At 48.1% G+C, this 22,998-nt stretch overlaps 2 protein-coding genes across 7 annotated transcripts in view; one reads left to right on the top strand and one right to left on the bottom strand.

Moving 5' to 3' along the window:
• The window catches only part of RBM10 (RNA binding motif protein 10), a 31,543-nt gene extending 16,982 nt beyond the window's left edge, over positions 1-14,561 (bottom strand). Inside the window, exons 1-2 of one of the 6 annotated variants that reach the window (XM_039216748.1) lie at positions 14,158-14,561; positions 12,130-12,271 (exon numbers count right to left, since the gene is read on the bottom strand). In XM_039216748.1, coding sequence (XP_039072679.1) covers positions 12,130-12,271; positions 14,158-14,227 — 212 coding nt within the window. In that variant the 5' untranslated portion in view covers positions 14,228-14,561. The remainder of the gene's footprint in view (positions 1-12,129; positions 12,272-14,157) is intronic. The other 5 variants (XM_039216749.1, XM_039216750.1, XM_039216751.1 and 2 more) reach the window with 5 other exon arrangements.
• Positions 14,562-14,702: 141 nt separating this feature from the next.
• Positions 14,703-17,260, top strand: NDUFB11 (NADH:ubiquinone oxidoreductase subunit B11). Its single transcript, XM_039216753.1, has 3 exons — positions 14,703-15,213; positions 16,724-16,854; positions 17,033-17,260. The coding sequence occupies exons 1-3, from the start codon at positions 15,007-15,009 to the stop codon at positions 17,157-17,159; spliced, it is 465 nt and encodes a 154-aa protein (XP_039072684.1). The 5' UTR covers positions 14,703-15,006; the 3' UTR covers positions 17,160-17,260.
• The last annotated feature ends 5,738 nt before the right edge of the window (positions 17,261-22,998 follow it).

Genomic DNA, 22,998 nt, shown 5'->3' with positions numbered 1-22,998 from the left:
GGGTTCGAGCCCCGCGTCGGGCTCTGTGCTGACTGCCAGCTCAGAGCCTGGAGCCTGTTTCAGTCTGTGACTCCCTCTCTCTCTGACCCTCCCCTCCTCATGCTGTCTCTCTCTCTCTCCTAGAAATAAATAAAAACATTAAAATAAAAATAAATAAATAAATAAATAAATTAACATAAAAAAATTTTAAAAAAAGAATGTCCATTATCAATACCACTATGAACACCATTTTAAAATACTAACCGAACCAAACAAGAAAATAAAAAGGTTAAAAGCTGGAATGGACCAGGTAAGATTACCATTATTTATAAATGATATGAGAATATGTCTACAAAGCCTAAGAGAATCAACTGAAAAATGATTATAAACAATGAATCAGTAAGGACACTGAGTACAAAAGTAGTATGTAGAAATAATACATTGCCTGTATTCAAAGAGTCACCGTTTAGAACGGGAAGATCGCGGGGCACCTGAGTGGCTCAGTCAGTTAAGCGTTTGACTTTAGTTCAGGTCATGATCTCAGTTTGTGAGTTAGACCTCTCCCTCGGGCTCTGCGCTGACAGCTCAGAGCCTAGAGCCTGTTTTGCGTTCTGTGTCTCCCTCTCTCTCTCTGCCCCTCCCCTGCTTGCACGCGCGCACACTCTCTTGCTCTCTCTCAAAAATAAAAAAATAGAAACATTAAAAAAATTTTTTAAAAGAAATGGAAACATTCCAAGTATAACTAAACCAAAAAGGTCAATGACACAAATACAAGACTTTATGACTATACTTCAAAGATATAAACCTGAGTATGTTTAAAATGGGTCAAAGATTTGCAACCACATAGATGGAGCTAGAGTATAATGCTAATAAGCAAAATAAGTCAGTTAGAGAAAGACAAATATTTTATAATCTCACTCATATGTAGAATTTAAGAAACAAATCAAACAAGCAAAGGGAACAAAGAGAGACCAACCAAGAAACAGACTCTTAACTATCGAGAACAAACTGACAGTTACAGAAGGGGAGGGGGGGAAAGAGGGGGTGGGGATTGAAGAGTACACTTCTCATAATGAAAAAAAAAATTAGGGGCGCCTGGGTGGCTCAGTTGGGTAAGCGTCCAACTTCAGCTCAGGTCATGACCTCACGGTTCGTGGGTTCGAGCCCCGTGTTGGGCTCTGTGCTGACAGCTCAGAGGCTGGAGCCTGCTTCTAATTCTGTGTCTTCCTCTCTCTGACCCTTCCCTGCTCACACTGTCTCTCTCTCTCTCTCTCAAAAATAAATAAAACATTAAAAAAAAATTAAAGGGGCGACCTGGGTGGCTCAGTCAGTTAAGCATCCAACTTCAGCTCAGGTCATGACCTCACGGTTCGTGGGTTCGAGCCCCGTGTTGGGCTCTGTGCTGACAGCTCAGAGGCTGGAGCCTGCTTCTAATTCTGTGTCTTCCTCTCTCTGACCCTTCCCTGCTCACACTGTCTCTCTCTCTCTCTCTCAAAAATAAATAAAACATTAAAAAAAAATTAAAGGGGCGACCTGGGTGGCTCAGTCAGTTAAGCATCCAACTTCAGCTCAGGTCATGATCTCGCGGTCTATGGGTTCGAGCCCCATGTCAGGCTCGGTGCTGAAGCCTGGAGCCTGCTTCAGATTCTGCCCCTCCCCTGCTCACACCCTCTCTTTCTCAAAAAGAAACATTAAAGAGAATTTTTTTAGTTAAAAAAAAATCAGGAAAATGTGAAAAGAAATGCAGTGTCCAACAGTAAGAAGAATAAAGACAAAATGGGTAAAAGATTTAAATGGAAGAACTGAAACCATAAAAGTAGAAGAAAACATGAGATGATTTCTTGATAATCTTGAAATGGGGAAAACTATGACCCAAATCCGGAAGCCACAGAAGATGATTAAAGTTGACTATATAAAAATAAAATATTTCTCCTGGGAAAAGACAAAACCATCATGAGCCAAGTCAGGACAAACTAACAGGGGAAAAGTATGGGAAGAGAAAGAGGAACAGAATTCACAGAAAAGAAATGCACACGATTTATATTTGAAGAGATGCTCTATCTCATAATGAAGGATGCAAATTAAAACCACACTGGACGGAGGGCACCTGGCTGGCTCAGTCGGAAGAACGTGTGACTCTTCATCTCGGGGTCGTGAGTTCAAGCCCCATGTTGGGTTGCAGAGATGACTTAAGTAAATAAATAAATTGGAAAAAAGAAAACTATACTGGATAGGCCATTAAAAAAAACATTTAAAATTTATTTTTGTAGGGGAGCCTGGGTGGCTCAGTCAGTTAAGCATCTGACTTCGGCTCAGGTCATGATCTCACAGTTCGTGGGTTCGAGCCCCATGTCGGGCTCCGTGATGACAGCTCAGTGCCTGGAGCCTGCTTCGGAATCTGTGTCTCCCTCTCTCCCCCCACCCCAACTCCATGTCTCTCCCTCTCTCAAAAATAAATATTTTTTAAAAATTAAAAAAAAACCTTAAAAAAATATTTTTTGTATATTTTTAAGTCATTTTTATTTTACCACAAAGTACATTCATGAGGTTGTTGCGGTCATCACCACTATTTCCAGACCCTTCCCATCATCCCAAACAGAAACTCTGGACTCGCTGAACAACAACAACTTCCCACCCCGCCCCACAACCACCAGTCTACTTTCTGTCTATTCTAGGTGCCTCGTATAAGTGGAGTCATATGTGTCCCTTTGCGTTTGGCCTCTTTCACTTAGCGTAATGCTTTCGAGGTTCATCTACGTTGTAGAATGCATTGGAATTTCGTTCCTTTTTATGGCTGAACACGTATGTATGTCCGTACAGGCACGTACGGCACATACCGCATTTTGTTCAGCCATTCATCTGTTGATGGCTGCCTGGGCTGTGTACGCCTGCCGGGTGTTTTGGATGTTGTGAAGAATGCTGCTAAGAAAACTGGTGTGCAAATATATGTTCGACTCCCTGCTTTCAATTCCTTTGGAAAAACCCCCAGGAGCGGGACTGCTGGACCATACGGTCATTACAGGCTTACTTGCCCGAGGAAGCTCCGCACTGCGTTCCACGGCAGCAGCACCGTTTCGCTCCCATCAGCGCCGCGCCCAGGTCCCAGTTTCTCTACCTCCTCACCAGCACTTGTTGCTCTGCATCTATTCGGAGTCTTTTGTCCCTTCATGAATGGGGTTTTTCTGTGCTGTTGTAGAAGCTCTTTATACATTCTGGGTGTAAATCTCTTATCAGAAATAGGATTTGCAAACGCATTCGCCCACTCTGTGGGTTCTCTTTTCAATCTCTTGAACAATGTCTGTTGATGTACTTAAGTTGCTAATCTTGATGAAGTCAAACTTATTTTGACATAGTTTTAGATTTACAGAAAAGTGGAAAGATAACACAATGCTCTTATACCATACCATTCAACCAGCTCCCCCTAATGCTAACAGGGGACAAATGACCACGGTGCATTTGTCAAAACCACGAAGTTCACAAAAACTACAACCTTAATGAGGATTTCCCCTGCTTTTCCACTACCATCCACGTCCTGTTCCAGGATGAGTCCAGGACACGCTGCTTTTAGTCCCCTCTGGGCCGGAAAAGGTTCTTAGCCTTGCCTTGTCTGTTTATGACTTAGACAGGTTTGAAGAGCACCGGTCAGGTATTTTGTAGAATGTAGCTCCACTTGGGTTTGTTTGCCGTGTTCCTGCGATTAGACTTGAGGTTATGAAGGCTGTCTTCTGGGGCGAACACAAGAGAGGTGACCTGCCCTACTGATGGCACTGTATAAGAGGGCACACGGTATCAACATGGTTTATCACTGGTAATGCTGATCTTGATCGTGTGGCAGTGGTGGGGTCGGCCAGGTTTCTTCGCTGTAGTTTCTCTTTTTCCCTTTCCACACTCTGTTCTTTCGACGTGAGTCACTAAGACTAGCCCACACTCGAGAGAGGGGATATTGAGCTCTGCCTCCCGGGATGCGGAGGATCTACAGAATTTGGAATTCTTCTACGTGTTAGGTTTGTGATAGAACGTTTCTAACGCAACAGATCTGCAGAAGCCCAAATGTTTGACCACACACTGTTGGTAAGGCTGTACGGGAAATAGTCACTCTTCTATTGCTGGTAGGAGTGAAAATGGAACAGTCCCCACAGAGGAGAATTTGGCAATGGCTGCCAAAACGAAAAATCTACCCTCTAACCCCCAATTCTCCTGGACATTTAATGTACCAACACACTTGGGCACATACAAAAACAGCATTCAATGCGGTGCTATTTATAACAGCAAAGGACGAGAAGAAACTTAGAAGAGTCAGGAAAATTGTTTAAAAAAAAAAAAAAAAGACTAACGAGGGGAAGAGGAGCCACCCCAGATACCACAACATATTATATACACAAAGGTGGCACAAGTGAAGAACGAACGGACAGATCAGTGAAATGGAACAGAGCCCATACCACACAAAAACGCACATGGAAAGTCAGAGTCAGCCAAAGGCTGCATTTCAAATGAACAGAGGAAAATGAATTAGTCAATAAATACCAGTTGCAACAACGGTCTGGCCCAGAGATCAGCAAACTATGGCCAGTGGACCCAATCCAGTGGCCTAAATAAAGGTTTCTTGAACACGGTTATACCCGTTCACACACATACTGTCTGTGGCTATTTTCAGCCGAGTAGTTGTGACAAGAGGCCGTGTGGTCTGTGATGCCAACAAGATTTACTATCGGGCCCTTCACAGAAGAGGTTTAAGAAAATAAAGTCTGTTCATCTACCTCACTTCTTACACCAAGTAAATTCTAGATGAATCAAAAATGTAAATCCCTGAATAGAAACCGTAAAAACATTAAAAAGAAAACATAAGGAAAAAATCACCCCAAGAATGGGGAAGGCCTTTCTAAGTAAGACAAAACCCTCAAGTCATAAAAAAAAAAAAAAAAAAAAAAAAACCCTTGATAAATCTGGCTTTGCACAAAGTTAAAAATATGTTAAAAGATACCATAAACAAGTAAACATTTCATAAAGCAAGCATGGTAAAATATTAATGGTAGAATCCAGTGGATAGGTATAAAATCCAGTGGATGTGTATAAAATTCTTTCAACGTGGCTGTGTGTTTGAAATTTCATAATAAAATACTGGAAAAACACCACAAAGCTGGAAGATAATTAACAAATGGGGAAAATAAAATGTTTCCAGCTATCTGGTTGGTTTCCAATTTTTCATAATTGTTCGTTCATTTATTCATCAACAAATATTAATTTAACACTTGCTACACGTCAAGCACTGTTCCAGGTGCCGGGTATACTGCTGTGAATAAAATGAAGTCCCTGTCCTCGTGAGCTTGCTTGGAACCCACAATTGTTTCTCTATGATAAATGCCTGGACAAGAAGTAGCTGGTAGAGATTTTTTTTTTAGGTTTCCGGTATGAGCAATATGTCTTCATTTTTGCGTACCACAGTTATCCCTCAAGAGTTGAACTCTAGGGGTGCCCGGGTGGCTCAGTCGGCTGAGCAGCCGACTTTGGCTCAGGTCATGATCTTGCAGTTCATGAGTTCGAGACCCTCGCTGGGCTCTGTGCTGACAGCTCAGAGCCTGGAGCCTGCTTCAGATTCTGTGTCTCCTTCTCTTTCTGCCCCTCCCCTGCTCATGCTCTGTCTCTGTCTTTCAAAAATAAATAAACATGGGGCGCCTGGGTGGCTTAGTCGGTTAAGCGTCCGACTTTCGCTTAGGTCATGATCTCGCGGTTCATGGGTTCGAGCCCCGCGTCGGTCTCTGTGCTGACAGCTAGCTCAGAGCCTGGAGCCTATTTCAGAGTCTGTATCTCCCTCTCTCTGACCCTCTTCTGCTCATGCTGTCTCTCTCTCTCTCTCTCCTAGAAATAAATAAAAATGTTTAAAAAACAAACAAACAAACAAAAAAACAAAAATAAATAAACATTGGGGCACCTGGGTGGCTCAGTCGCTTAAACATCCGACTTTGGCTGATGTCATGATCTCGCGGTTCGCGGGTTCAAGCCCCACATCAGGCTCTGTGCTGACAGCTCAGAGCCTGCAGCCTGCCTCAGATTCTGTGTCTCCCTCTCTGTCCCTCCCCCGCTCACACTCTCTCTCTCAAGAATAAATACTTTAAAATTTTTTAAATAAATAAACGTTAAAAATTAAAAAAAAAAAAGAGTTGAACTCTAGTCATCAGAATTTAAGAACTGAACAGAGTTGAATAAATGTTCTGGTGAAATCCTGAAGTCTGACACTCAGCATCTAAGCCAAATAAATTTGCATACTGAACTCTTGCTATCTAAACTCGGGAAGAGAATGGGTTTGATAGTTCAAGATACTTTTCACTGACCACAGAGCACTCTGACCACACACCTTCCAAAGACAGACCCTGTTCATAATACACTTCTATGAAGCTGGACTGAACCCATGAGGACCTCCACAAAATGAATGTATTTCTGAAAAACACAAACTGCCAAAATTAGCCAAAGAAGTAGACAAAATGACCATCAAAAACCCAGGCCCTTTTAAAGTTGGGTTTTACCGAGCGTTCAAGGGATACATAATTCTTGTGAAATGGCAAAAGCTGCCCAAATCATGCCATGGGGCTACACTGACTCAATGTCAGATGAATACTAGAGAAGGAAATCAGAAGACCACTTTACTGAGGAACACAGATGCAAATATCCTAAATAATATAGTATCTAATCAAATATAACTTTTATTTTAAAAATTTTTAATGTTTATTTTTGAGAGAGAAAGAGAAAACAGAGTGCAAGTAGGGGAGGGGCAGAGAGAGAGGGAGACACAGAATCCAAAGCAGGCTCCAGGCTCTGAGCTGTCAGCACAGAGCCTGACTCGCAGCTTGAACTCATGAGCTGTCGAGATCATGACCTGAGCCAAAGTTGGACGCTTAACCGACTGAGCTACCCAGGTGCTCCAAACGGAACCATTTTAAAGATACAGATATTAGGGGCACCTGGGTGGTTCAGTTGGTTAAGAGTATGACTCTTGATTTTGGCTCAGGTCATAATCTCACAGTTGGTGCGTTCCAGCCCCGCGTTGGGCTCTGTGCTGCCATGGTAGAGCCTGCTTGGTATCGTCTCTCTTCCTTTCTCTCTCCCCCACGCCTCCAATCTCTCTGTTTCTCTCTCCCAAAAATAAACTTTTAGTAAAATGAAAAATAAGAACAATGATATTAGAAAATAATTTTCCTGCCAAAAATTCATGAATAAGCATTAGAAAAACTCAAATTCAGAAATATCTACAAAGCAAATGATCTGTACTCTTAAAACCTATCAAAGTCATAAAAGAAAAAGACTGAGGAACGAGTAATGGTTCCAGTTTAAAGGGAACCACAAATACAAAGGAGCTCCATGCAGTGCACAATCTTGGATTAGATCCTAGACTAGGGAACAAGCGCAATAAAGGACAAGGGAGGACATCTGAATATGGACTTTTGTCCTTGGTTTGTTCCTAGGTTTGAGCAGCAAAATAAAAAAAAAAAATGAATATGAACTTTTATAGAAGATAAAAGTATTTTAACAATGTCTAATTTCCTGATATTTGTAAGCGTACTTGGTTACGGAAGAGAACATCCTTGGGGCACCTGGGGGGCTCAGGCGGTTAAGCGTCCGACCTCAGCTCAAGTCATGATCTCACGGTTCGTGTGTTCAAGCCCTGCGTCGGGCTCTGCACTGACAGCTCAGAGCCTGCAGCCTGCTTCAGATTCTGTGTCTCCCTCTCTTTCTGCCCCTCTCATGCCCATGCTCTCTCAAAAATAAATAAAAGTTAAAAAAAAATTTTTTTTAAAAAGGAAGAGAACATCCTTGTTCTTTTTTTTTTTAGATTTTTAAAAATGTTTATTATTTTTGAGAGACAGTGACCATAAGTCGGGGATGGGCAGAGAGAGAGGGGGACAGAGGATCCGAAGTGGGCCCTGTGCAGACAGCAGAGAGCTCGACAAGGGGCTTGAACTCACAAACCGTGAGATCACGACTTGAGCCAAAGTCCGACTCTTAAGCAACTGAGTCACCCAGGCACCCCAAGAAAGTCCTTGTTCTTAGAACATACATGCAGTATTTAAGGGTCATGTCCGCCACTAACTCAAACAATCCAGAAAGAAAATGTTGTCTATATATATATATATATATATATATAGATGTTGTCTATATATAGATGAAATGAATATCTATTCGTATTGAGAGAGAGAGAGAGAGAGAGAGATGAGGAAGAAAGGGATGGTGAGGCATGTAGGTAGGTAAAACAAATGTGGCAAAATTTTAGGATTGCTGGTTCTGGGTAGAAGATATAAGGGAGTTTACTGTACTTGCAACTTTTCTGAATATTGGAAGTTTTTTCAAAATAAGAAGTTAGAAACATACACATACACACCATGATCAAGGAGGGCATACCCCGACAAAGGTAAGAATGTAGTTTATTTTTTTATTTTATTTTTTTTGGTAGTTTATTTTTTTAACTAATTTTTTAATGTTTATTTTTTGAGAGAGAGAGAGAGAGTGCACGCGAGTGCACAAGCCAGGGAGGGGCAGAGAGAGTGAGAGGGAGAGAGAAATCCCAAGCAGACTCCACGCCGTAGCGAGGAGCCGGACGTGTGGCTTAAACTCACAAAACATGAGCTCATGACCTGAGTGGAAACCAAGAGTCAGACATTCAACCAACTGAGCCACCCAGGTGCCCCGGCAAGGATGTAATTTAATGTGATTTATGAAACTGACAGACTAATGGAGAAAAAAGCATGTAATTCTGAAGTTGGATTCTCATTTCTGATCAATCTTGGCAAAAGAAGGTTAGAGAATTTTCTTGGTTTATTAACAGCTGCATTTTAAAAGCCTACAGCACACATCCGATTTGATGGCTAAGCAGAAAGGACTGCTTACCGGGCTGGGAACGAATGCCTATCTGCAGATGCCCTTTATGAGAAAGAAAAAAAACTGCATTGTTTAAGCCATTATTCTTTGGATTTTCTGTGACAATCTGCCAAGATGAATCTCAATTTGTGCACCCAGCACCACTGGCGCTATTTCATGTGGTTCTAAATCCCAGACAACATTAGAAGTGAGAAAAAAGAAGTGACAGAATTGATTTGCATACAGCATGACCAACCGCTTAGCAAGACCATCAGAATTGACGAGGAAAAATCAGAAATAACAAGAGAGTACAGGGATAGAAAACTTATTTAAAAAAAAAAAAATCAACAGCATTCCTTTACCCCAGCAAACACCAGCTTGGAAAATATAAAAGAAAATAAGATGACAATGAAGACTACCGAAACACCGAAGGATTCTGCAAGACTTGTATTTTCATTTATTCAAATGGGTATGTCTTTTAAACAAATTTTAAAATATTCTCCGTACATGGAGTGCCTGGATGGCTCAGTCAGTTAAACGTCTGACTTCGGCTCAGGTCAGTTCAAGTCCCATGTCGGGCTTGTGCTGACAGCTGAGAGCCTGGAGCCTGCTTTGGATCCTGTGTCTCAGTCTCTCTCTGCCCCAACCCCACTTGCACTCTGTCTCTCTCTCAAAAGTAAACATTAAAAATTTTTCAAACTAAATAAACATTAAAACATTAAAAAAAAAATCCCTCGTACAGGGCTTGGATGAGATTACCACTTAATAAAGGTGACAGTTCTCCCCCCAAATCAATATATAAATTCAAAGTTCTTGAATGTTTTTGAGGGACTTGATACATTTTTCATTTAAGTTCCACAAATGGCTAAAATCAACTTTGATAAATAAGGGAGCAAAGTGGGAGCTAAGGAAGAGATTCTATAAAGCCATAATAACAAAAACAGTGAGGTTCTGACTTGAGAATAAGCAAACAGACCAATGAAACAAATCAGATCACAGAAGACAGATCCGTATACATGAGGGAACTTGAAATGACATGAGGTGCTGCAAATTAATAAAGAAAAACTGGACTATTTAAAAGGCGAGGGGGTGCCTGGGTGGCTTAGTCAGTTAAGCGTCCGACTTTCGCTTAGGTCATGATCTCGCGGTTCGTGAGTTCGGGCCCCGCGTCGGGCTCTGTGCTGACTGCCGGCTCAGAGCCTGGAGCCTGTTTCAGTCTGTGATTCCCTCTCTCTCTGACCCTCCCCTGCTCACGCTGTCTCTCTCTCTCTCTCCTAGAAATAAATAAAAAACATTAAAAAAAAAAAAAAAGGCGATACTGGGAAAACTCCCCACTATATGGAGGAACACAAAACCAGAACATATCTTACAACCTATTCAGAAGTGTACTCTAGATGTCATTAAAGACTTGAACGCGAAAGGGGAAACTAGAAAGTGCAAACAATCATTGTGTTCCAGAAGTAGGAACAGAGAAGATTCTGAAAGCACAGATTATAAAACAAAACCAAAAAAGTGATGAATTTTACAGGTATCCTTCCCCTTTTTTTAAATTAAAATGTTTTGATGTTTATTTTTGAGAGAGAGAGACAGAGAGCAAGTGAGCGCAAGCAGGGGAGGGTCAGAGAGAGAGGGAGACACAGAATGAGACAGGTTCCAGGCTCCGAGCTGTCCGCACAGAGCCTGACGAGGGGCTCGAACCCACGGACCGTGAGATCATGACCTGAACGTAAGTTGGACACTTAACCAACTGAGCCACCCAAGCGCTCCCAGGTATCTATCCTTGAGGGAATCATTAAGTAAAAGGCAACAGGCACACCCGACGGTGTCCTTGGGACCAATTAGAAGAAAAGCACTAATATCCACAGGGCAGTAGAGGCAGATCTTACAAATGCAGTCCTGAGTAATACAAAGTTCAGGAAACAAAAGGAAAACCGTAGCTCTCTGCCATTTGTGTAAACTAAAAACAAAGACACCCTAGCCTGTGCTACCTATTTTAGAAGGATACGTTTCGAATAGGACAGAGCAGCTGCCTACGGCTACGGGAATTGGAAATAAAAAGGAACAACCAAATACGGCAAGAGAAGGCTCTGTATTTGACCTATGCTAGAAACCTACCTTGAACTGAAAAGGTATGATCCACTCAAACCTCTGCAGTTGAGGTCCTTTGAAAGCCAGAAGACAGACAGTGGCTTTATTTGGTGTAAAGTCTGAAGCAAGTGTGCCACCTACTCAATGGAGTACTTCAGTGACTACAATTCCAAACTGAATGCTCTCAAAAGACATTTTCGAAGGAGGCTGAATAGCACTCGATGATGACCACATCTCAAATTTGGGCTCACTTTGCAGAAAACATTTTTAAAGGGGGCGGTGGAAAAAGAAACCTTTTATAAGCCATTAAAAAAATTACTTCCTCTCTGACTTTTTATAAATCTACGCTCTCTTTTTTTAACGTACTGACTCTTACCAGAGACTTTCTGGGGGCAGTAGGTCTGCTTTCCTATGCCATCTTAAAATGTCAGGAATACGTCATCCACATTAGAATCAACTAGAGTGATCCGCCAGGCTGGTGAGAGTATTTTACCAAGTGTCCTGACTGTTTCCTGTTCCTACTAGAGTTTAAAAATAACCATATGAAAAAAAATAAATAAAATAAAACTAACCGTACTAGAGCGTTCCATTCCGGGACAAGCATCACACACGCTTTAGCCCACCCCGTCCCTGAAGCCTCCTGCTACCTGACCCGGCTCGCCCTAGACTTGTCCTGTGCAAAATCCCGACTCGGAGGGCATCGCTCTCATTCGTCCCTCCAACCCAAAACTACAGCCCACACCCCTCCCCTGAGGATCCGCAGGCCCGTACAAGCCACCGCCGCCCATCTGCCACCCACCTCTGCTCGCCTCCTGCAGGGGCTGCCCACGCCTTGGTGAAAGGCACCATATACTCGAAATGGAATCCCGAGCATCAGGCACCATTCCTCCCTTTCTCTCGAGCCCTCCCAACTTCAGAACCAACCGTGGCACCTCTAGAGCTGTTTTCCAACCCCCTGTAAACTGTGCGGTCTCCCCTGTGAGAGCCTGAGTAAGAAGGCTGCGGTCTTATCCGTCTCATTCACCACTGCATTCCCAGAGCTCAGCTCAGGTCCTGGCTCACAGCAGGTGCCATGTAAATGTCTGCTGAAAAGAAACCAATCATCTGCTACACTGTTTCCTCTGCCTGGAAGCCCACTCCTGGAACCTTCCTGGATCACTTCCTACACGGGGATAAGCCTAGGATGCTTGGTAGGGGTGGGAATAGGTAACTCACCGTCTTTCATACTCCATGTCTTGATAGGGCCTGCGGGGGCTGCTGGGGCCCCTCCTCAGCCGCTGGCTCCGTTTCACTTCCCAGCCACCCCCGCTGCTGCCACCATGATCTGCCAGCCTGGGTGATGCCTCCTGCAGGGACTCTGGGGAGAGTAGAAGGAAGAAAGGGGTCAAGGGAGTTGGGGCCTCCTTGAGAAACCCTTGCTCTCATGGCTCTCTGCTGTCCCTTAGGCCAGAGATACTATTTCCCAACTTCCTAGTGCTCCTATGGACCAGGGCCGGAAGGCAGCCCCTACCTGGCCTGCTCCTTCCTTCCCCCACCGCCCCAGAAATAGCAAGGCCAGGGGCATCCGGCTGGCTCAGTCAGAACACGCAACTCTGGATGTCAGGGTTGTGAGTTCAAGCCCCACAATGGGCGCAGAGCTTACTTAAAGTAAAATGGAAAAAGCAAGGCCCTCAGCAAAGAGGGAGTACCCTGCAGAGAGACTTGGTGATGCCACCTATTCTGTGATCAGGGCTTTGCCATCTGAGACTGGCAGAGGAGTCCAAGCCTGGAGCTACCTGCCCAGGGGGGCTCTCCGCGCTGGATGACTTGTCTGGGGTCAGGCACGTTAGGCTGGGAGGCAAGACCTCACCACGGGAGTCCCACGTACCCACCAGGCTCCTTCCACGGGCCCCCAGGTGCCATTTCATCCTCCCCACAAGATGTTGGCTGCCCCCTACAAGACAGCAGATCATGAAAGGCCTAGAGGGCAAAGGGGCTAACTTGGCAGCGAGACAGCAGCCGCCTCCCTGGGCTCCTGGCAAACACTGCTCTGGCCCTTACTCGGCAACTGGCTCAGCCTCGAGCCCTGTCTCTTAGGCACAGCCAGGTCCCAAGATGGTTCTCTCCCTAGGGCTCTAGGCCCAACTTATTCCGAGGCGAAAGGAGTCCTTTTGAGGCTGTTCCCAGCTGGGGTGGAAGGGCAGTCGCCTCACCCAACCCCCAGGCCTGCCATGAGAACGAAGTAAGTCCCGTGAGCCACGTGAGCTGGCCAGGGGTCACCAAGAAGTATCCCAGAATCTTCAGGCCCCACCCTCTGAGCAGGAATCGGGCAAAGCCAGGCGGCAACAACACCTGCCCAACACCAGGTTGCCACCACACCTTTCCTCCGTGTATACACACGACCGATTTTCTCTTCCTCCTGGAGCCAGAGTTACCTGCTCCCAGATGGGTAAGAGTTAGGATCACAACCAGGGGCCCCAGTGATTGGGAGCCGGGTACAAAACCCTCGGTAGAGACTCTCGCGAAGAGGTCAGAGTCACACAGTCACACACCGGTATCCACAACAGAGAGGGACCAAAATCACAGACACCAGCCCCGGCTATCTACAGGCCAAAAGCACAAGACAGGAGCCCACAACGAATACGAGCCATGATCACACACCGAGGCCCTCTTGCAAAAGAGGAGCGTCAGAGTCACAGATACGAACCCCTTCTGAAAGAAGTGGCTGTAAAGTCAGGCACGCATTCCTTGCACTCCCTCCCCGCCTAGCAAGGGGGTTAGGACCAGTAGTAAGACGACTCCCTACGGATAAGGACCCCTCCCCATGGCTAAAGACCTGAGTTACAGCACGTACTCCGAGGATAAAGACCAGGGTCATACAGACGTCTGCCCTCCTCCCCCACCCAAGAATAAGGACCAGGTCCCCATGGGCTGGTAAGTACCCCAAGTCACACAGAGCAGACAGCACACCCTCTCCCGTATGGATAAAGCCAACGGCCTCCCCGCGGATAAAGTTCGGTGTCGCAAACACAGGGAGCCACCGAAACCCACTCTCCTCGACCTCTCCCTTCCCCCAACCCGCGTGCACCCATCCTGTGCCCCAATCGCGCACGCGCTTCCGCTCTCAAAAAAAAGGGGGGGGAGACACCCCCTCCCGGGTTCAGGCCATGCACGCATCCCTCGATCCCGCGCGTCGCCCAGGCCCACGTCCCGCAGTCCGCCCACGCACCTCCTCTCCTCCCCCAACCGCCCCCGGCCCCTTACCTCCGCCCCCACGACCAGCGACGACGCTCACCTTCTCGGCCCGGGCTGTCAAGGGAGGGCTCCCGGACATCACCTCTGCGCGCCGCCACCTCCTCCAACTCTCCCAGCTGAGCCGGGGCCGGCCCGCACCAGCGTTAAGTCTGAGACTGGAAGCGGGAGGGCGGAAGAGCGGGGAGGGGAGAAGCGCCAAGCGCGCCACCCTCCCCGGGAAACCCACTGCCGCCTACTCCCAGCCGGCCGCAGTCACCAGCACAAAATGGCGACGGCGAGAAGGGAGCCGGCGCTTCGACCACCATCCACCTACTAAGGGAGCGCGCTCTGCTCGGCTTCATCTATTGGTCGTCGGCTGCCGACGGCAGGCCCCGGGCAGCTCTGATTGGCAAGCGTATGCCACCTCCCCACTCTCGGTGCGAACGCTCGCAAGTAGCAAAAAGGAGTAGCTATTGGCCAATCCAGCAATGCCCGCTTTTTAGAAGCTTGGCTTCCTTCGAAGAGGAAAGGCAGGCGGAAGCTCCGCCCCTTTACCCCAAAGAAATCTCCGGGCCCTTTGGCTGGGACCTGCACCCACCCAAATGTCAACGCTTTCTTATCAAGGAAGTGGGCCGACCTATCAGCCGTAAATGCCTTAGCCCGGCCGAGAGGTTACAAAACTGGTCGCTTCCCTGAGGCCATGGCAGGCGGAGGGAAAGAGGGCTGCTGAGCCCCTTGCCACATTTGAAAACAAAATCCGGACTCGGGACCTATTTAGTGCGGCGGGGGCGGAGCGATAATTGTCGCGCTCGAGCCAACTGCAGCTGCGCGCAGTCGCACTTCCGTCCCCGCCCCTGAGAGTCTGCAGAACACTCTGCCATGGCGGCCGGGCTGTTAGGCTTGTGCGCTCGCCGCCTTTCGGCGGTAGCGGCGACGCGAGGGCTCCCGGCCGCCCGCGTTCGCTGGGACTCCAGCTCGTCCAGGGCTGTGATCGCCCCGTCGGCTGTGGCAGGGAAGCGGACGCCGGAACCGACTGTACGCTGGCAGGAGGACCCAGACGTGGAGGACGAAAACCTCTACGAGAAGGTGAGAGGGAGGGGGAAACGGGACGCCAGAAGGGTCAATCGGGGGCCGGCGGACGGGGCGCCGTAGAGGACGTTCTTAGCGGGCCGAGGATCGCGCTGCTGGCGAAGGCCTCAACTAGACTTTGCCTAGGTTGATTTTCTTTATCCCCCGGTGATCTTCGGTTCAGGGCCAGAGGCGAGATTGGCCTTATTTTGCAGACAGATGGCAAACCTGAAGTGGGCAGTGCTCAAAACCCGTTAGAAGCAGTATGGGCAGTATGGTATAACGATAACAGTACTAAACACCGATGCGGTGTTTGCAGACACTTTACGTACCTTATCTCATGTATGCCTCAAAACAGCCCTGTTTCGAAGCAGGCACCAGTAGCATACCCCTTCTACAGACTGAGGGAACTGAAGCATAATGATATTAAGTGACTCGCCCAAACTCGCATAACCGACTATGTGGCGGAACCAGGTCTGCTGGTGCTGTGTTGATAGCAGAGACTCAGAAACCAGAATCCCAGGGTTGGAATACAGGCGCCTGCCGGTCATTCGTCTTTGTGACCTTGGGCGAGTAGCTTCATTCCCCGGTGCCTCTTCGGAAAACGGGGAAAGTCTTAGGACACCTGGTAGAAAATAAAGTACTACATCTGCCTCATGTAATTAAAGGAGTCAGAATGCCCAGTACAGCACCTGGCTCTTAGTTTTCAGCACTGAAAGGTGTTAATTATTACTGCTGCTTTCCACCTCGCTGGGATATTGTGGAGTTTGTGTATGGTACACAATAGGTACTTCATCAGTACTAACCTCTGGCTTGGATATGTGGAGGGCACATTCATTTATTCACTCATTTTGTAGATAAGGCTGGAGGGCCTGCTGCATGCCAGGTGCAGTTTCAGGGCCCTAGGGGTCCAGCAGTGTGGAAATCGGATAAAGCCTGTGCTCTCATAGAGCATATATGATGATGGAGAACACAAAATAAACATGTAAAATATCTGGAAATGGGCATAATGAGTATATGATAGTAAAAACTAATGTGGTAGGATCTGGGGAGATGCTGTCTTGGTAAATTCCCAACTTCTAGAAACAAAGTTAAGCAAGATCAGTGGATGGAGAGTGATTTGGGGGTCGGGGGGGAGGTTTTTTCAGGTGAAACCATAGGAAGTTGGCAATATTCAAGCATTTTTCACCCACGACAGTGGCAATTTCCTGTAGTGTGAGACCAGTAATGGATAAGGTGACTAGGGAGTGCCTCCGAAGGGAAGTGATTATGAAGCCCAAACTTCAAATGAGGAGACAGAGCCAGCCATGACGAGAAATGGGGGGGAAGGCTTTCCAGGCAGCGGGACCAGTAAGTGCAAAGGCCCTGCGGTAGCAAGGAGTTTGACAAGGCCTAAGACTAGAAAGAGGAATTAAAGAAGGGAGGGGAGATTGGTCTGAGATGAAACTGGGGACCAACTTCTGCACGGCCAGCGTAAGGCTTTGTGGAGCCTCAGGAAGCCCTCACTGACCTCTTCTTCTTGCCATAGAACCCAGACTCCCACGGTTACGACAAGGACCCCGTTGTGGACCTCTGGAACATGCGGGTCGTCTTTTTCTTTGGCTTCTCCGTTGTCTTGGTCCTCGGCAGCACCTTTATAGCTTATCTGCCTGATTACAGGTGCATGGGGGTGTCGGAGAGAGTGGGATGGGCGGGGGCAGAGGCAGGGGTGGAGGTTGCAGGCGACTGCGCGGGGAACCCTGTTGTTTGTGCCGGTGGGGAGTAGGGGAGGGGCCTAGATGGGGATCGGTGTCTAGTGTGGGCCCCCTCATGTCTACCCCCGTGCTTCTGCCTCCAGAATGCAGGAGTGGGCCCGCCGGGAAGCGGAGAGGCTTGTTAAATACCGAGAGGCCAACGGCCTCCCCATCATGGAGTCCAACTGCTTTGACCCCAGCAAGATCCAGCTGCCGGAGGATGAGGACTGACCGGTTGCCCAGTGGAGGCTCAAGAAGCAGCATCTTCTCACCACCTGCCTGTCATTCTGCCCTTTGTTCAGCGCACCTAATTAAAGGGACTGAAAGTCTGACTGGCTGGCGTTGGTTTTGTTGTGAGGACGGGATGTGGGAATGGGGGCGTCAGGTCTCCAAAGGCCTCTGCAGCCTTTTCTGGGTAGCCCGGCTCTCTGTCGGTGGGCAGCAAGCGGTGTGGCTTAACACGACACTCGAGCATTGTCTTTCACGGTCCTGTGGTTGACCGGGCTCGGGCAGGTGGGTCTTCTTGGGGCCTCAGGTGGCTTCAGTGACATGCTGGCTGGGGCTGGAGGCATCTGACGTCCAAGGTGGCTTCTTCACTCACGTGTCTGGCCCTTCGATCGACCACGGGGCGTCCCTCTCCAACAGAATAGCCCGGGCTGCTTCCACGGCGCCGCAGGGTTCCTCCGGGTGGGGGTGTAGCGTATAGGAAAAAATTGATGGCAACCGTCTTTAGAGAAAAGCTACCACACTGGGACGGGTGTTAGAAGAAGGATCAGGACAGCCAAGGATGGAGGGTGGTGTGTCAAAGCGGGGCTTTTCTGTCCCTGAGGGTGATGGCTTGTCTCCCTCGCTTTGGCCTTTCCGCCCGTCTCGGGTCTTGGTGAGGCTGGATGCCTCTCCCTTCCCTTCTGTCCCAATCTGGGTGGTCTCTGACCCCAGATGCACATCTCCTCTCTCTGTGTGCCTGTGGGGCTTTGTCTGTCTGCCTGCTCCCCTCCTCTCTCCTCTCATGTCTCTCCCTCTCGCAGCAAGTCTCCCCCTGCACACTCCTCTGGGAATAGGCTGTCTCCTTCCACTAGGGTCTCATTCTTTCAGGCTCCCTGGGTCTTTCTGGGGTCGAGAAGATGGAGTGGGAGACTTGCCCTGGCTGTCCGTTTCTTTCCAGGGAGTCTCCTAAATCCCTGTTCAGTTTGGACATCCCGGCTCCCCTACATGCCCCGACACCTCTCCCCTCTCCCCGGTGGCCGCATTCCACAGCTCATACTTTAGAACTCCCAGATCACATGCTCACTGCTACCATCTCTGTGCATGTCCCTGCTCGGGGCTTAAGAGAACGCAGGAGCCCCCAGTCCCTGGCTGCCAGAAGAAAATCTGGCTCGATGGACCCACTGCTAGAGGCGATGTCTCTGCCCATAGCTACTGAGTCTCGGGAGAAGCCTCAGTCCACTGGCATGTGGCTAAGGTGGGAGCAAGATCCACATGAACCTTCCCGGAAGTGAGCAGTTTCACTCCCTGAGCGCTTCGTTATGGGACCAGTCTCCCAACCTGAGGACAGGCCCCCAAAGCAGAGACTCCTAACATGTAAAGAGAGTACCCTCCACCTTCCCAGCCTGCGGTTACTGGGACCGTGGAAGTGCAAGGGACAGATCATCCTAGCCACGAAGTACCTGAGGATATCGGGGTAATGGTCCCTATAATACACCTCAGCCGGGGGCCACCATGCCCTACCGTGGGCCCAGAGACCGCATCCCCCCCACCAACCCCATCAGGATGGAAGTCCCACGAGAGCAGGTGTTCGGGCACGTCCGTTCACTTAGAGCGGGGACGGTTACACGTATGGCTGTCACAGATGTGGTATTGTTACTTCCGGTGTAAGTGCCGGGCCCCACCATCAATGCCCTTCAGGCTTACGGCCACGGAGGACGAGCAGATGAGTGCTTCCAGTCTTCCCAGTTCTGCCTCCTCATCAAGCTCTCAGGCTCTCCAGAAACCTCTATTCTAGTCAAACAAGAGGCTGCACTTAGACTAAATCCTAAAATCCATGCCCTTGTTCCCTTTCTCATGCCAACAATACCACCTTCCTCCTCCCTCGTTGGGGCCCAGCCACACTGGCCACCTCAAAACTTCTTTTTAAGTGTATTTATTTATCTTGAGGGACACCTGGGTGGCTCAGTCGGTTAAGCATCTGACTTTGGCTCAGGTCATGATCTCATGGTTTCTGAGTTTGAGCCCTGCGTCGGGCTCTGTGCTGACAGCTCAGAGCCTGGAGCCTGCTTCAGATTCTGTGTCTCCCTCTCTCTAAGCCCCTCCCCTACTTGTGCTCAGTGTTTCTCTAACTCTCAAAAATAAATAAATGTTAAAAAAATTGTTTTAACGTTTATTTTGAGAGGATGAGAGAACATGAGCAAGGGAGGGGTGGAGAGAGAGGGGGATAAAAATCCAAAGCAGGCTCCACGCTGTCAGCGTGGAGCCTGATGCGGGGCTTGACCTCACGAACCATGAGACAATGACCTGAGCCAAAACCAAGAGTTGGCTGCTTACCCAACTGTGCCACCCAGCCGCCCCTCAAAACTTATTTTTAAAGTTTATTTCTTTTTTTTATTAAAAATTTTTAATGTTTTATTTATTTATTTATTTATTTATTTCTGAGAGAGAGAGAGGGGTGTGGGGTTCGAACCCACAAACTGTGAGACCATGACCTGAGCTGAAGGTGGACGCTTAACTGAGCCACCCAGGCGCCCCTATTTCTATTTTTTGAGAGAGAGACAATGGCAGCTGCGGAGGAGCAAAGAGAGAGGAAGAGAGAGAATCCCAAGTGGGCCCTGCACCATCATTGAAGAGCCTGTCGTGGGGCTTGAACTCACGAACAGGGAGATCGTGACCTGAGCCAAAGTCAAGAGCCAGGCACTTAACTGACTGAGCCACCCAGGGGCCCCAAAACTCTCTTGTTTTAACCCCTCAATTAAGATGTACATACAGTCTTCAAAGCTCATTTACTTTTTTTAAGTTTATTTATTTTGAGAGAAAGTGTGAGTCAGGGAGGGGCAGAGACAGGGAGAGAGAGAGAATCCCAAGCAGGCTCCGCACTGTCAGCGAGGAGCCTGATGTGGGGCTCGAACTCATGAACCGGGAGATCGGGACCTGAGCTGAAACCAAGAGTCAGAGGCTTGACTGACGGAGCCCCCCAGGTGCTCCAAAGCTCATTTACTTTTTTACAAACTGGACACTCCCACGTAACCAACACTCAGGTCAAGGGAGAGAACATGAACAAACACTAGACACTCCCTTCAGGTTCACCCCCCAGCCCACCCCCCCTCCAAGGGTGACCCTCTCCCGACCTCTAACAACCTAAGTTAGTTTTGTCTGGCTTGGGACATCCGTATAAGTGCCACCACACACTTTTACGTCCAGCTTCTTTCATTCAGCATGATGTTGGGGTGGGGGGGGAGCCACACTGCTATGTCATCAGTAGTTTTTCTGTTCTCGTTGCTGTAATCTTTTCTGTTGTATGACTAGACCACACTTGATCATCCAGTGTTGGATGGGCATGTTTGGGTAGTTTGCTATGCAGCCCTATTAAGAATAATTCTGTGAACATTCTCGCATATGGCTTGTCGTATGCATCTATTGACGGATAGATGCACCCATTCCTCTCGGCCGTATGCCTAGGAACGGAATTGCTAAGTTGTGGGGTAAACATGTGACCAGCTTTTGTAAGTCACTGCCGTTTTCCAATCTCCACTTCGCCCCGTGGTGAATGCCACGGCCTCGTCCCAGCCCGGCCCTCTCCATGTTCATCGTAGCCGTTTCGGTGAGTCACTGAGCTGAGCTTTTAGGGACCACACGGAGATGAATATGTGAAAGTCTGTTGCCTGCTGTGTGCCGAGCCCTGACAGTGTACCAGGCACTGATACGTACCAGGATCCTGGTCCTCAGGGTGGGCGTGAGGGTGGGGGCCGGTGTGAAGGGTCAGAGGACTCAAACACGGACTTTCGCCCTACCGTCTGGCCCCAGGGATATTTGAACCCTGATATGCTGGACCCAGCCTTGCTCTGGGCAACATAACAGATACCAACTTCCTTCATCCTTCACTCTGATAGAGCATTTATTATGTGCAGGGCCCGGCCGGGGACCAAGACAGTCACAGTCCCTATAACAGACGCTGTCGGCCTTACAGCTCCAGTGTGCGCTGGCCAACTGCCACCCGCCAGGGTCTTTGCTGTCAATGTATAGAAGGCCCTTCTGTTCTGGAAGTGAACACCCTCTGACAGCAGCCCTTACCCAGTGACGGGTCAGAGCTGGTAGATAAGTACCCTTGCCCGCTGGGCCCTCAGATGGGACATCTCTAAGGTGTGTGTTCTCCACCGGCCCCCAGAACTCCGCGGTGGGGACGCGCTCGTTACGCACAAAGCCAAGTTGCTTACTAACAGTCTCCACTGGCTACCTTCTCTTCTTTGTCCTCCCGATGCACTTCCCCACGGCCCTACGGGGGTGCTTCCCGGAATTCCACCCTAAATAAGCCACTTGACTTTTATCCTTGTATCAGGGGCCGCTTCTAGAGGTACCCAAACTAAGCAGTCTATGTCCTCAAGGAATTTACCTCAAGGTGGCAGGTAAGACCAGAGTTAACAGACACACAAACCCACAGAGGAGAGAAGTTCCACCAGAAAGCCAGTGGGGCTGGAATATTGTGCTTACTAGAAACACTGGAATCTTCCAGGAAAAAGAGTGGCTAGAGATGAAATTATACAGGTGGTTACAGGCCAGATCCATGGGGCCCAGGGGCCATGGTTGGAAGAAGTTTAGATTTTACACACCGCACAGAGTTGACCAGAAGCTTACTGAAAACCCAGTTTAGTGAAGCCTGTCTCAGACAATTCTGGACTGCAGAAGGGCATCGCTTACAGTTTTTGTCATGGATTACCTAGGAAATAAAAAAAAAAAAATACCTTGCCAGATTCATAACTGTTCATTGAGAGCCCTAAGCACCCCACAGTAAACTGATAACAGTCAGAACTCTGAACTTCAAAATGTGTTGAGGAAAGGGGTGCCTGGGTGGCTCAGTCTGTTGAGTGTGTGACTTCGACTCAGGTCATGATCTCACGGTTTGTGACCTTGAGCCCTGCATCAGGCTCGCTGCTGTCAGCACGGAGCCTACTTGGGGCCCTCTGTCCCCCTCTCTCGCTGCCCCTCCCCCGCTCATGCTCACTATAAAAAATAAACGTTAAAAAAACCCTAAAACGTGTTGAGGGGAAACTGGTGGGAGCATCCAATGTTCTCAACAAAATGTGAACCTGCGAATGTTGACCCTGACATATTAGACTTGGTGAAAACTGGCCACAAATGGAGCACAGAATGACAGGAGCTTATTCATTCAACAAATGTTTACTGCATGCTCCCTGGGTGCCAGGCACTGTTATAAATAGTGGGAACGCAGCAGGGAACATAAGGTTCAAAACTCCCTACCTTCCCAGAGCTTGTGTTCCAGCAGAGAGAGACAGACAGTAAACAAGGCAACCAATTATGTTTATTTGCATGTTGTGAGATGGTAAGTATACATTAAATTTAAGGAGGATGGTTGTGGGGGGGGAGGGTGCACCAGGCTGGCTCAGTCCATGGGGCATCCGACTCTTGATCTCTGGGTCGTGAGTTCAAGCCCCACATTAGGTGCAAAGATTACTTATAAATTAATTAATTCAAGGGCGGATCAGGAGTGTAAGGTGACAGACGTTTGTATTTAAATAGAGTAGTTAGCTTAGGCTTGTTGAAAAGTGATTTTCCGGGGCGCCTGGGTGGCTTAGTCGGTTAAGCGTCCGACTTTCGCTTAGGTCATGATCTCGCGGTTCGTGGGTTCGAGCCCCGCGTCGGGCTCTATGCTGACTGCCAGCTCAGAGCCTGGAGCCTGTTTCAGTCTGTGACTCCCTCTCTCTCTGACCCTCCCCTGCTCATGCTGTCTCTCTCTCTCTCTCTCCTAGAAATAAATAAAAACATTAAAAAAAAAATTTTAAAAAAAAAAATGATTTTCCAAAAGAGAAAGAGGATTTTTTTTTTTTGAGGGAAAAAGTCAAGA

Source organism: Hyaena hyaena, unplaced genomic scaffold, assembly GCF_003009895.1.
Source record: "Hyaena hyaena isolate Hyena2069 unplaced genomic scaffold, ASM300989v1 scaffold_658, whole genome shotgun sequence".
Lineage (NCBI taxonomy): Eukaryota > Metazoa > Chordata > Mammalia > Carnivora > Hyaenidae > Hyaena > Hyaena hyaena.
This window is presented reverse-complemented; position numbering and strand designations above follow the sequence as displayed.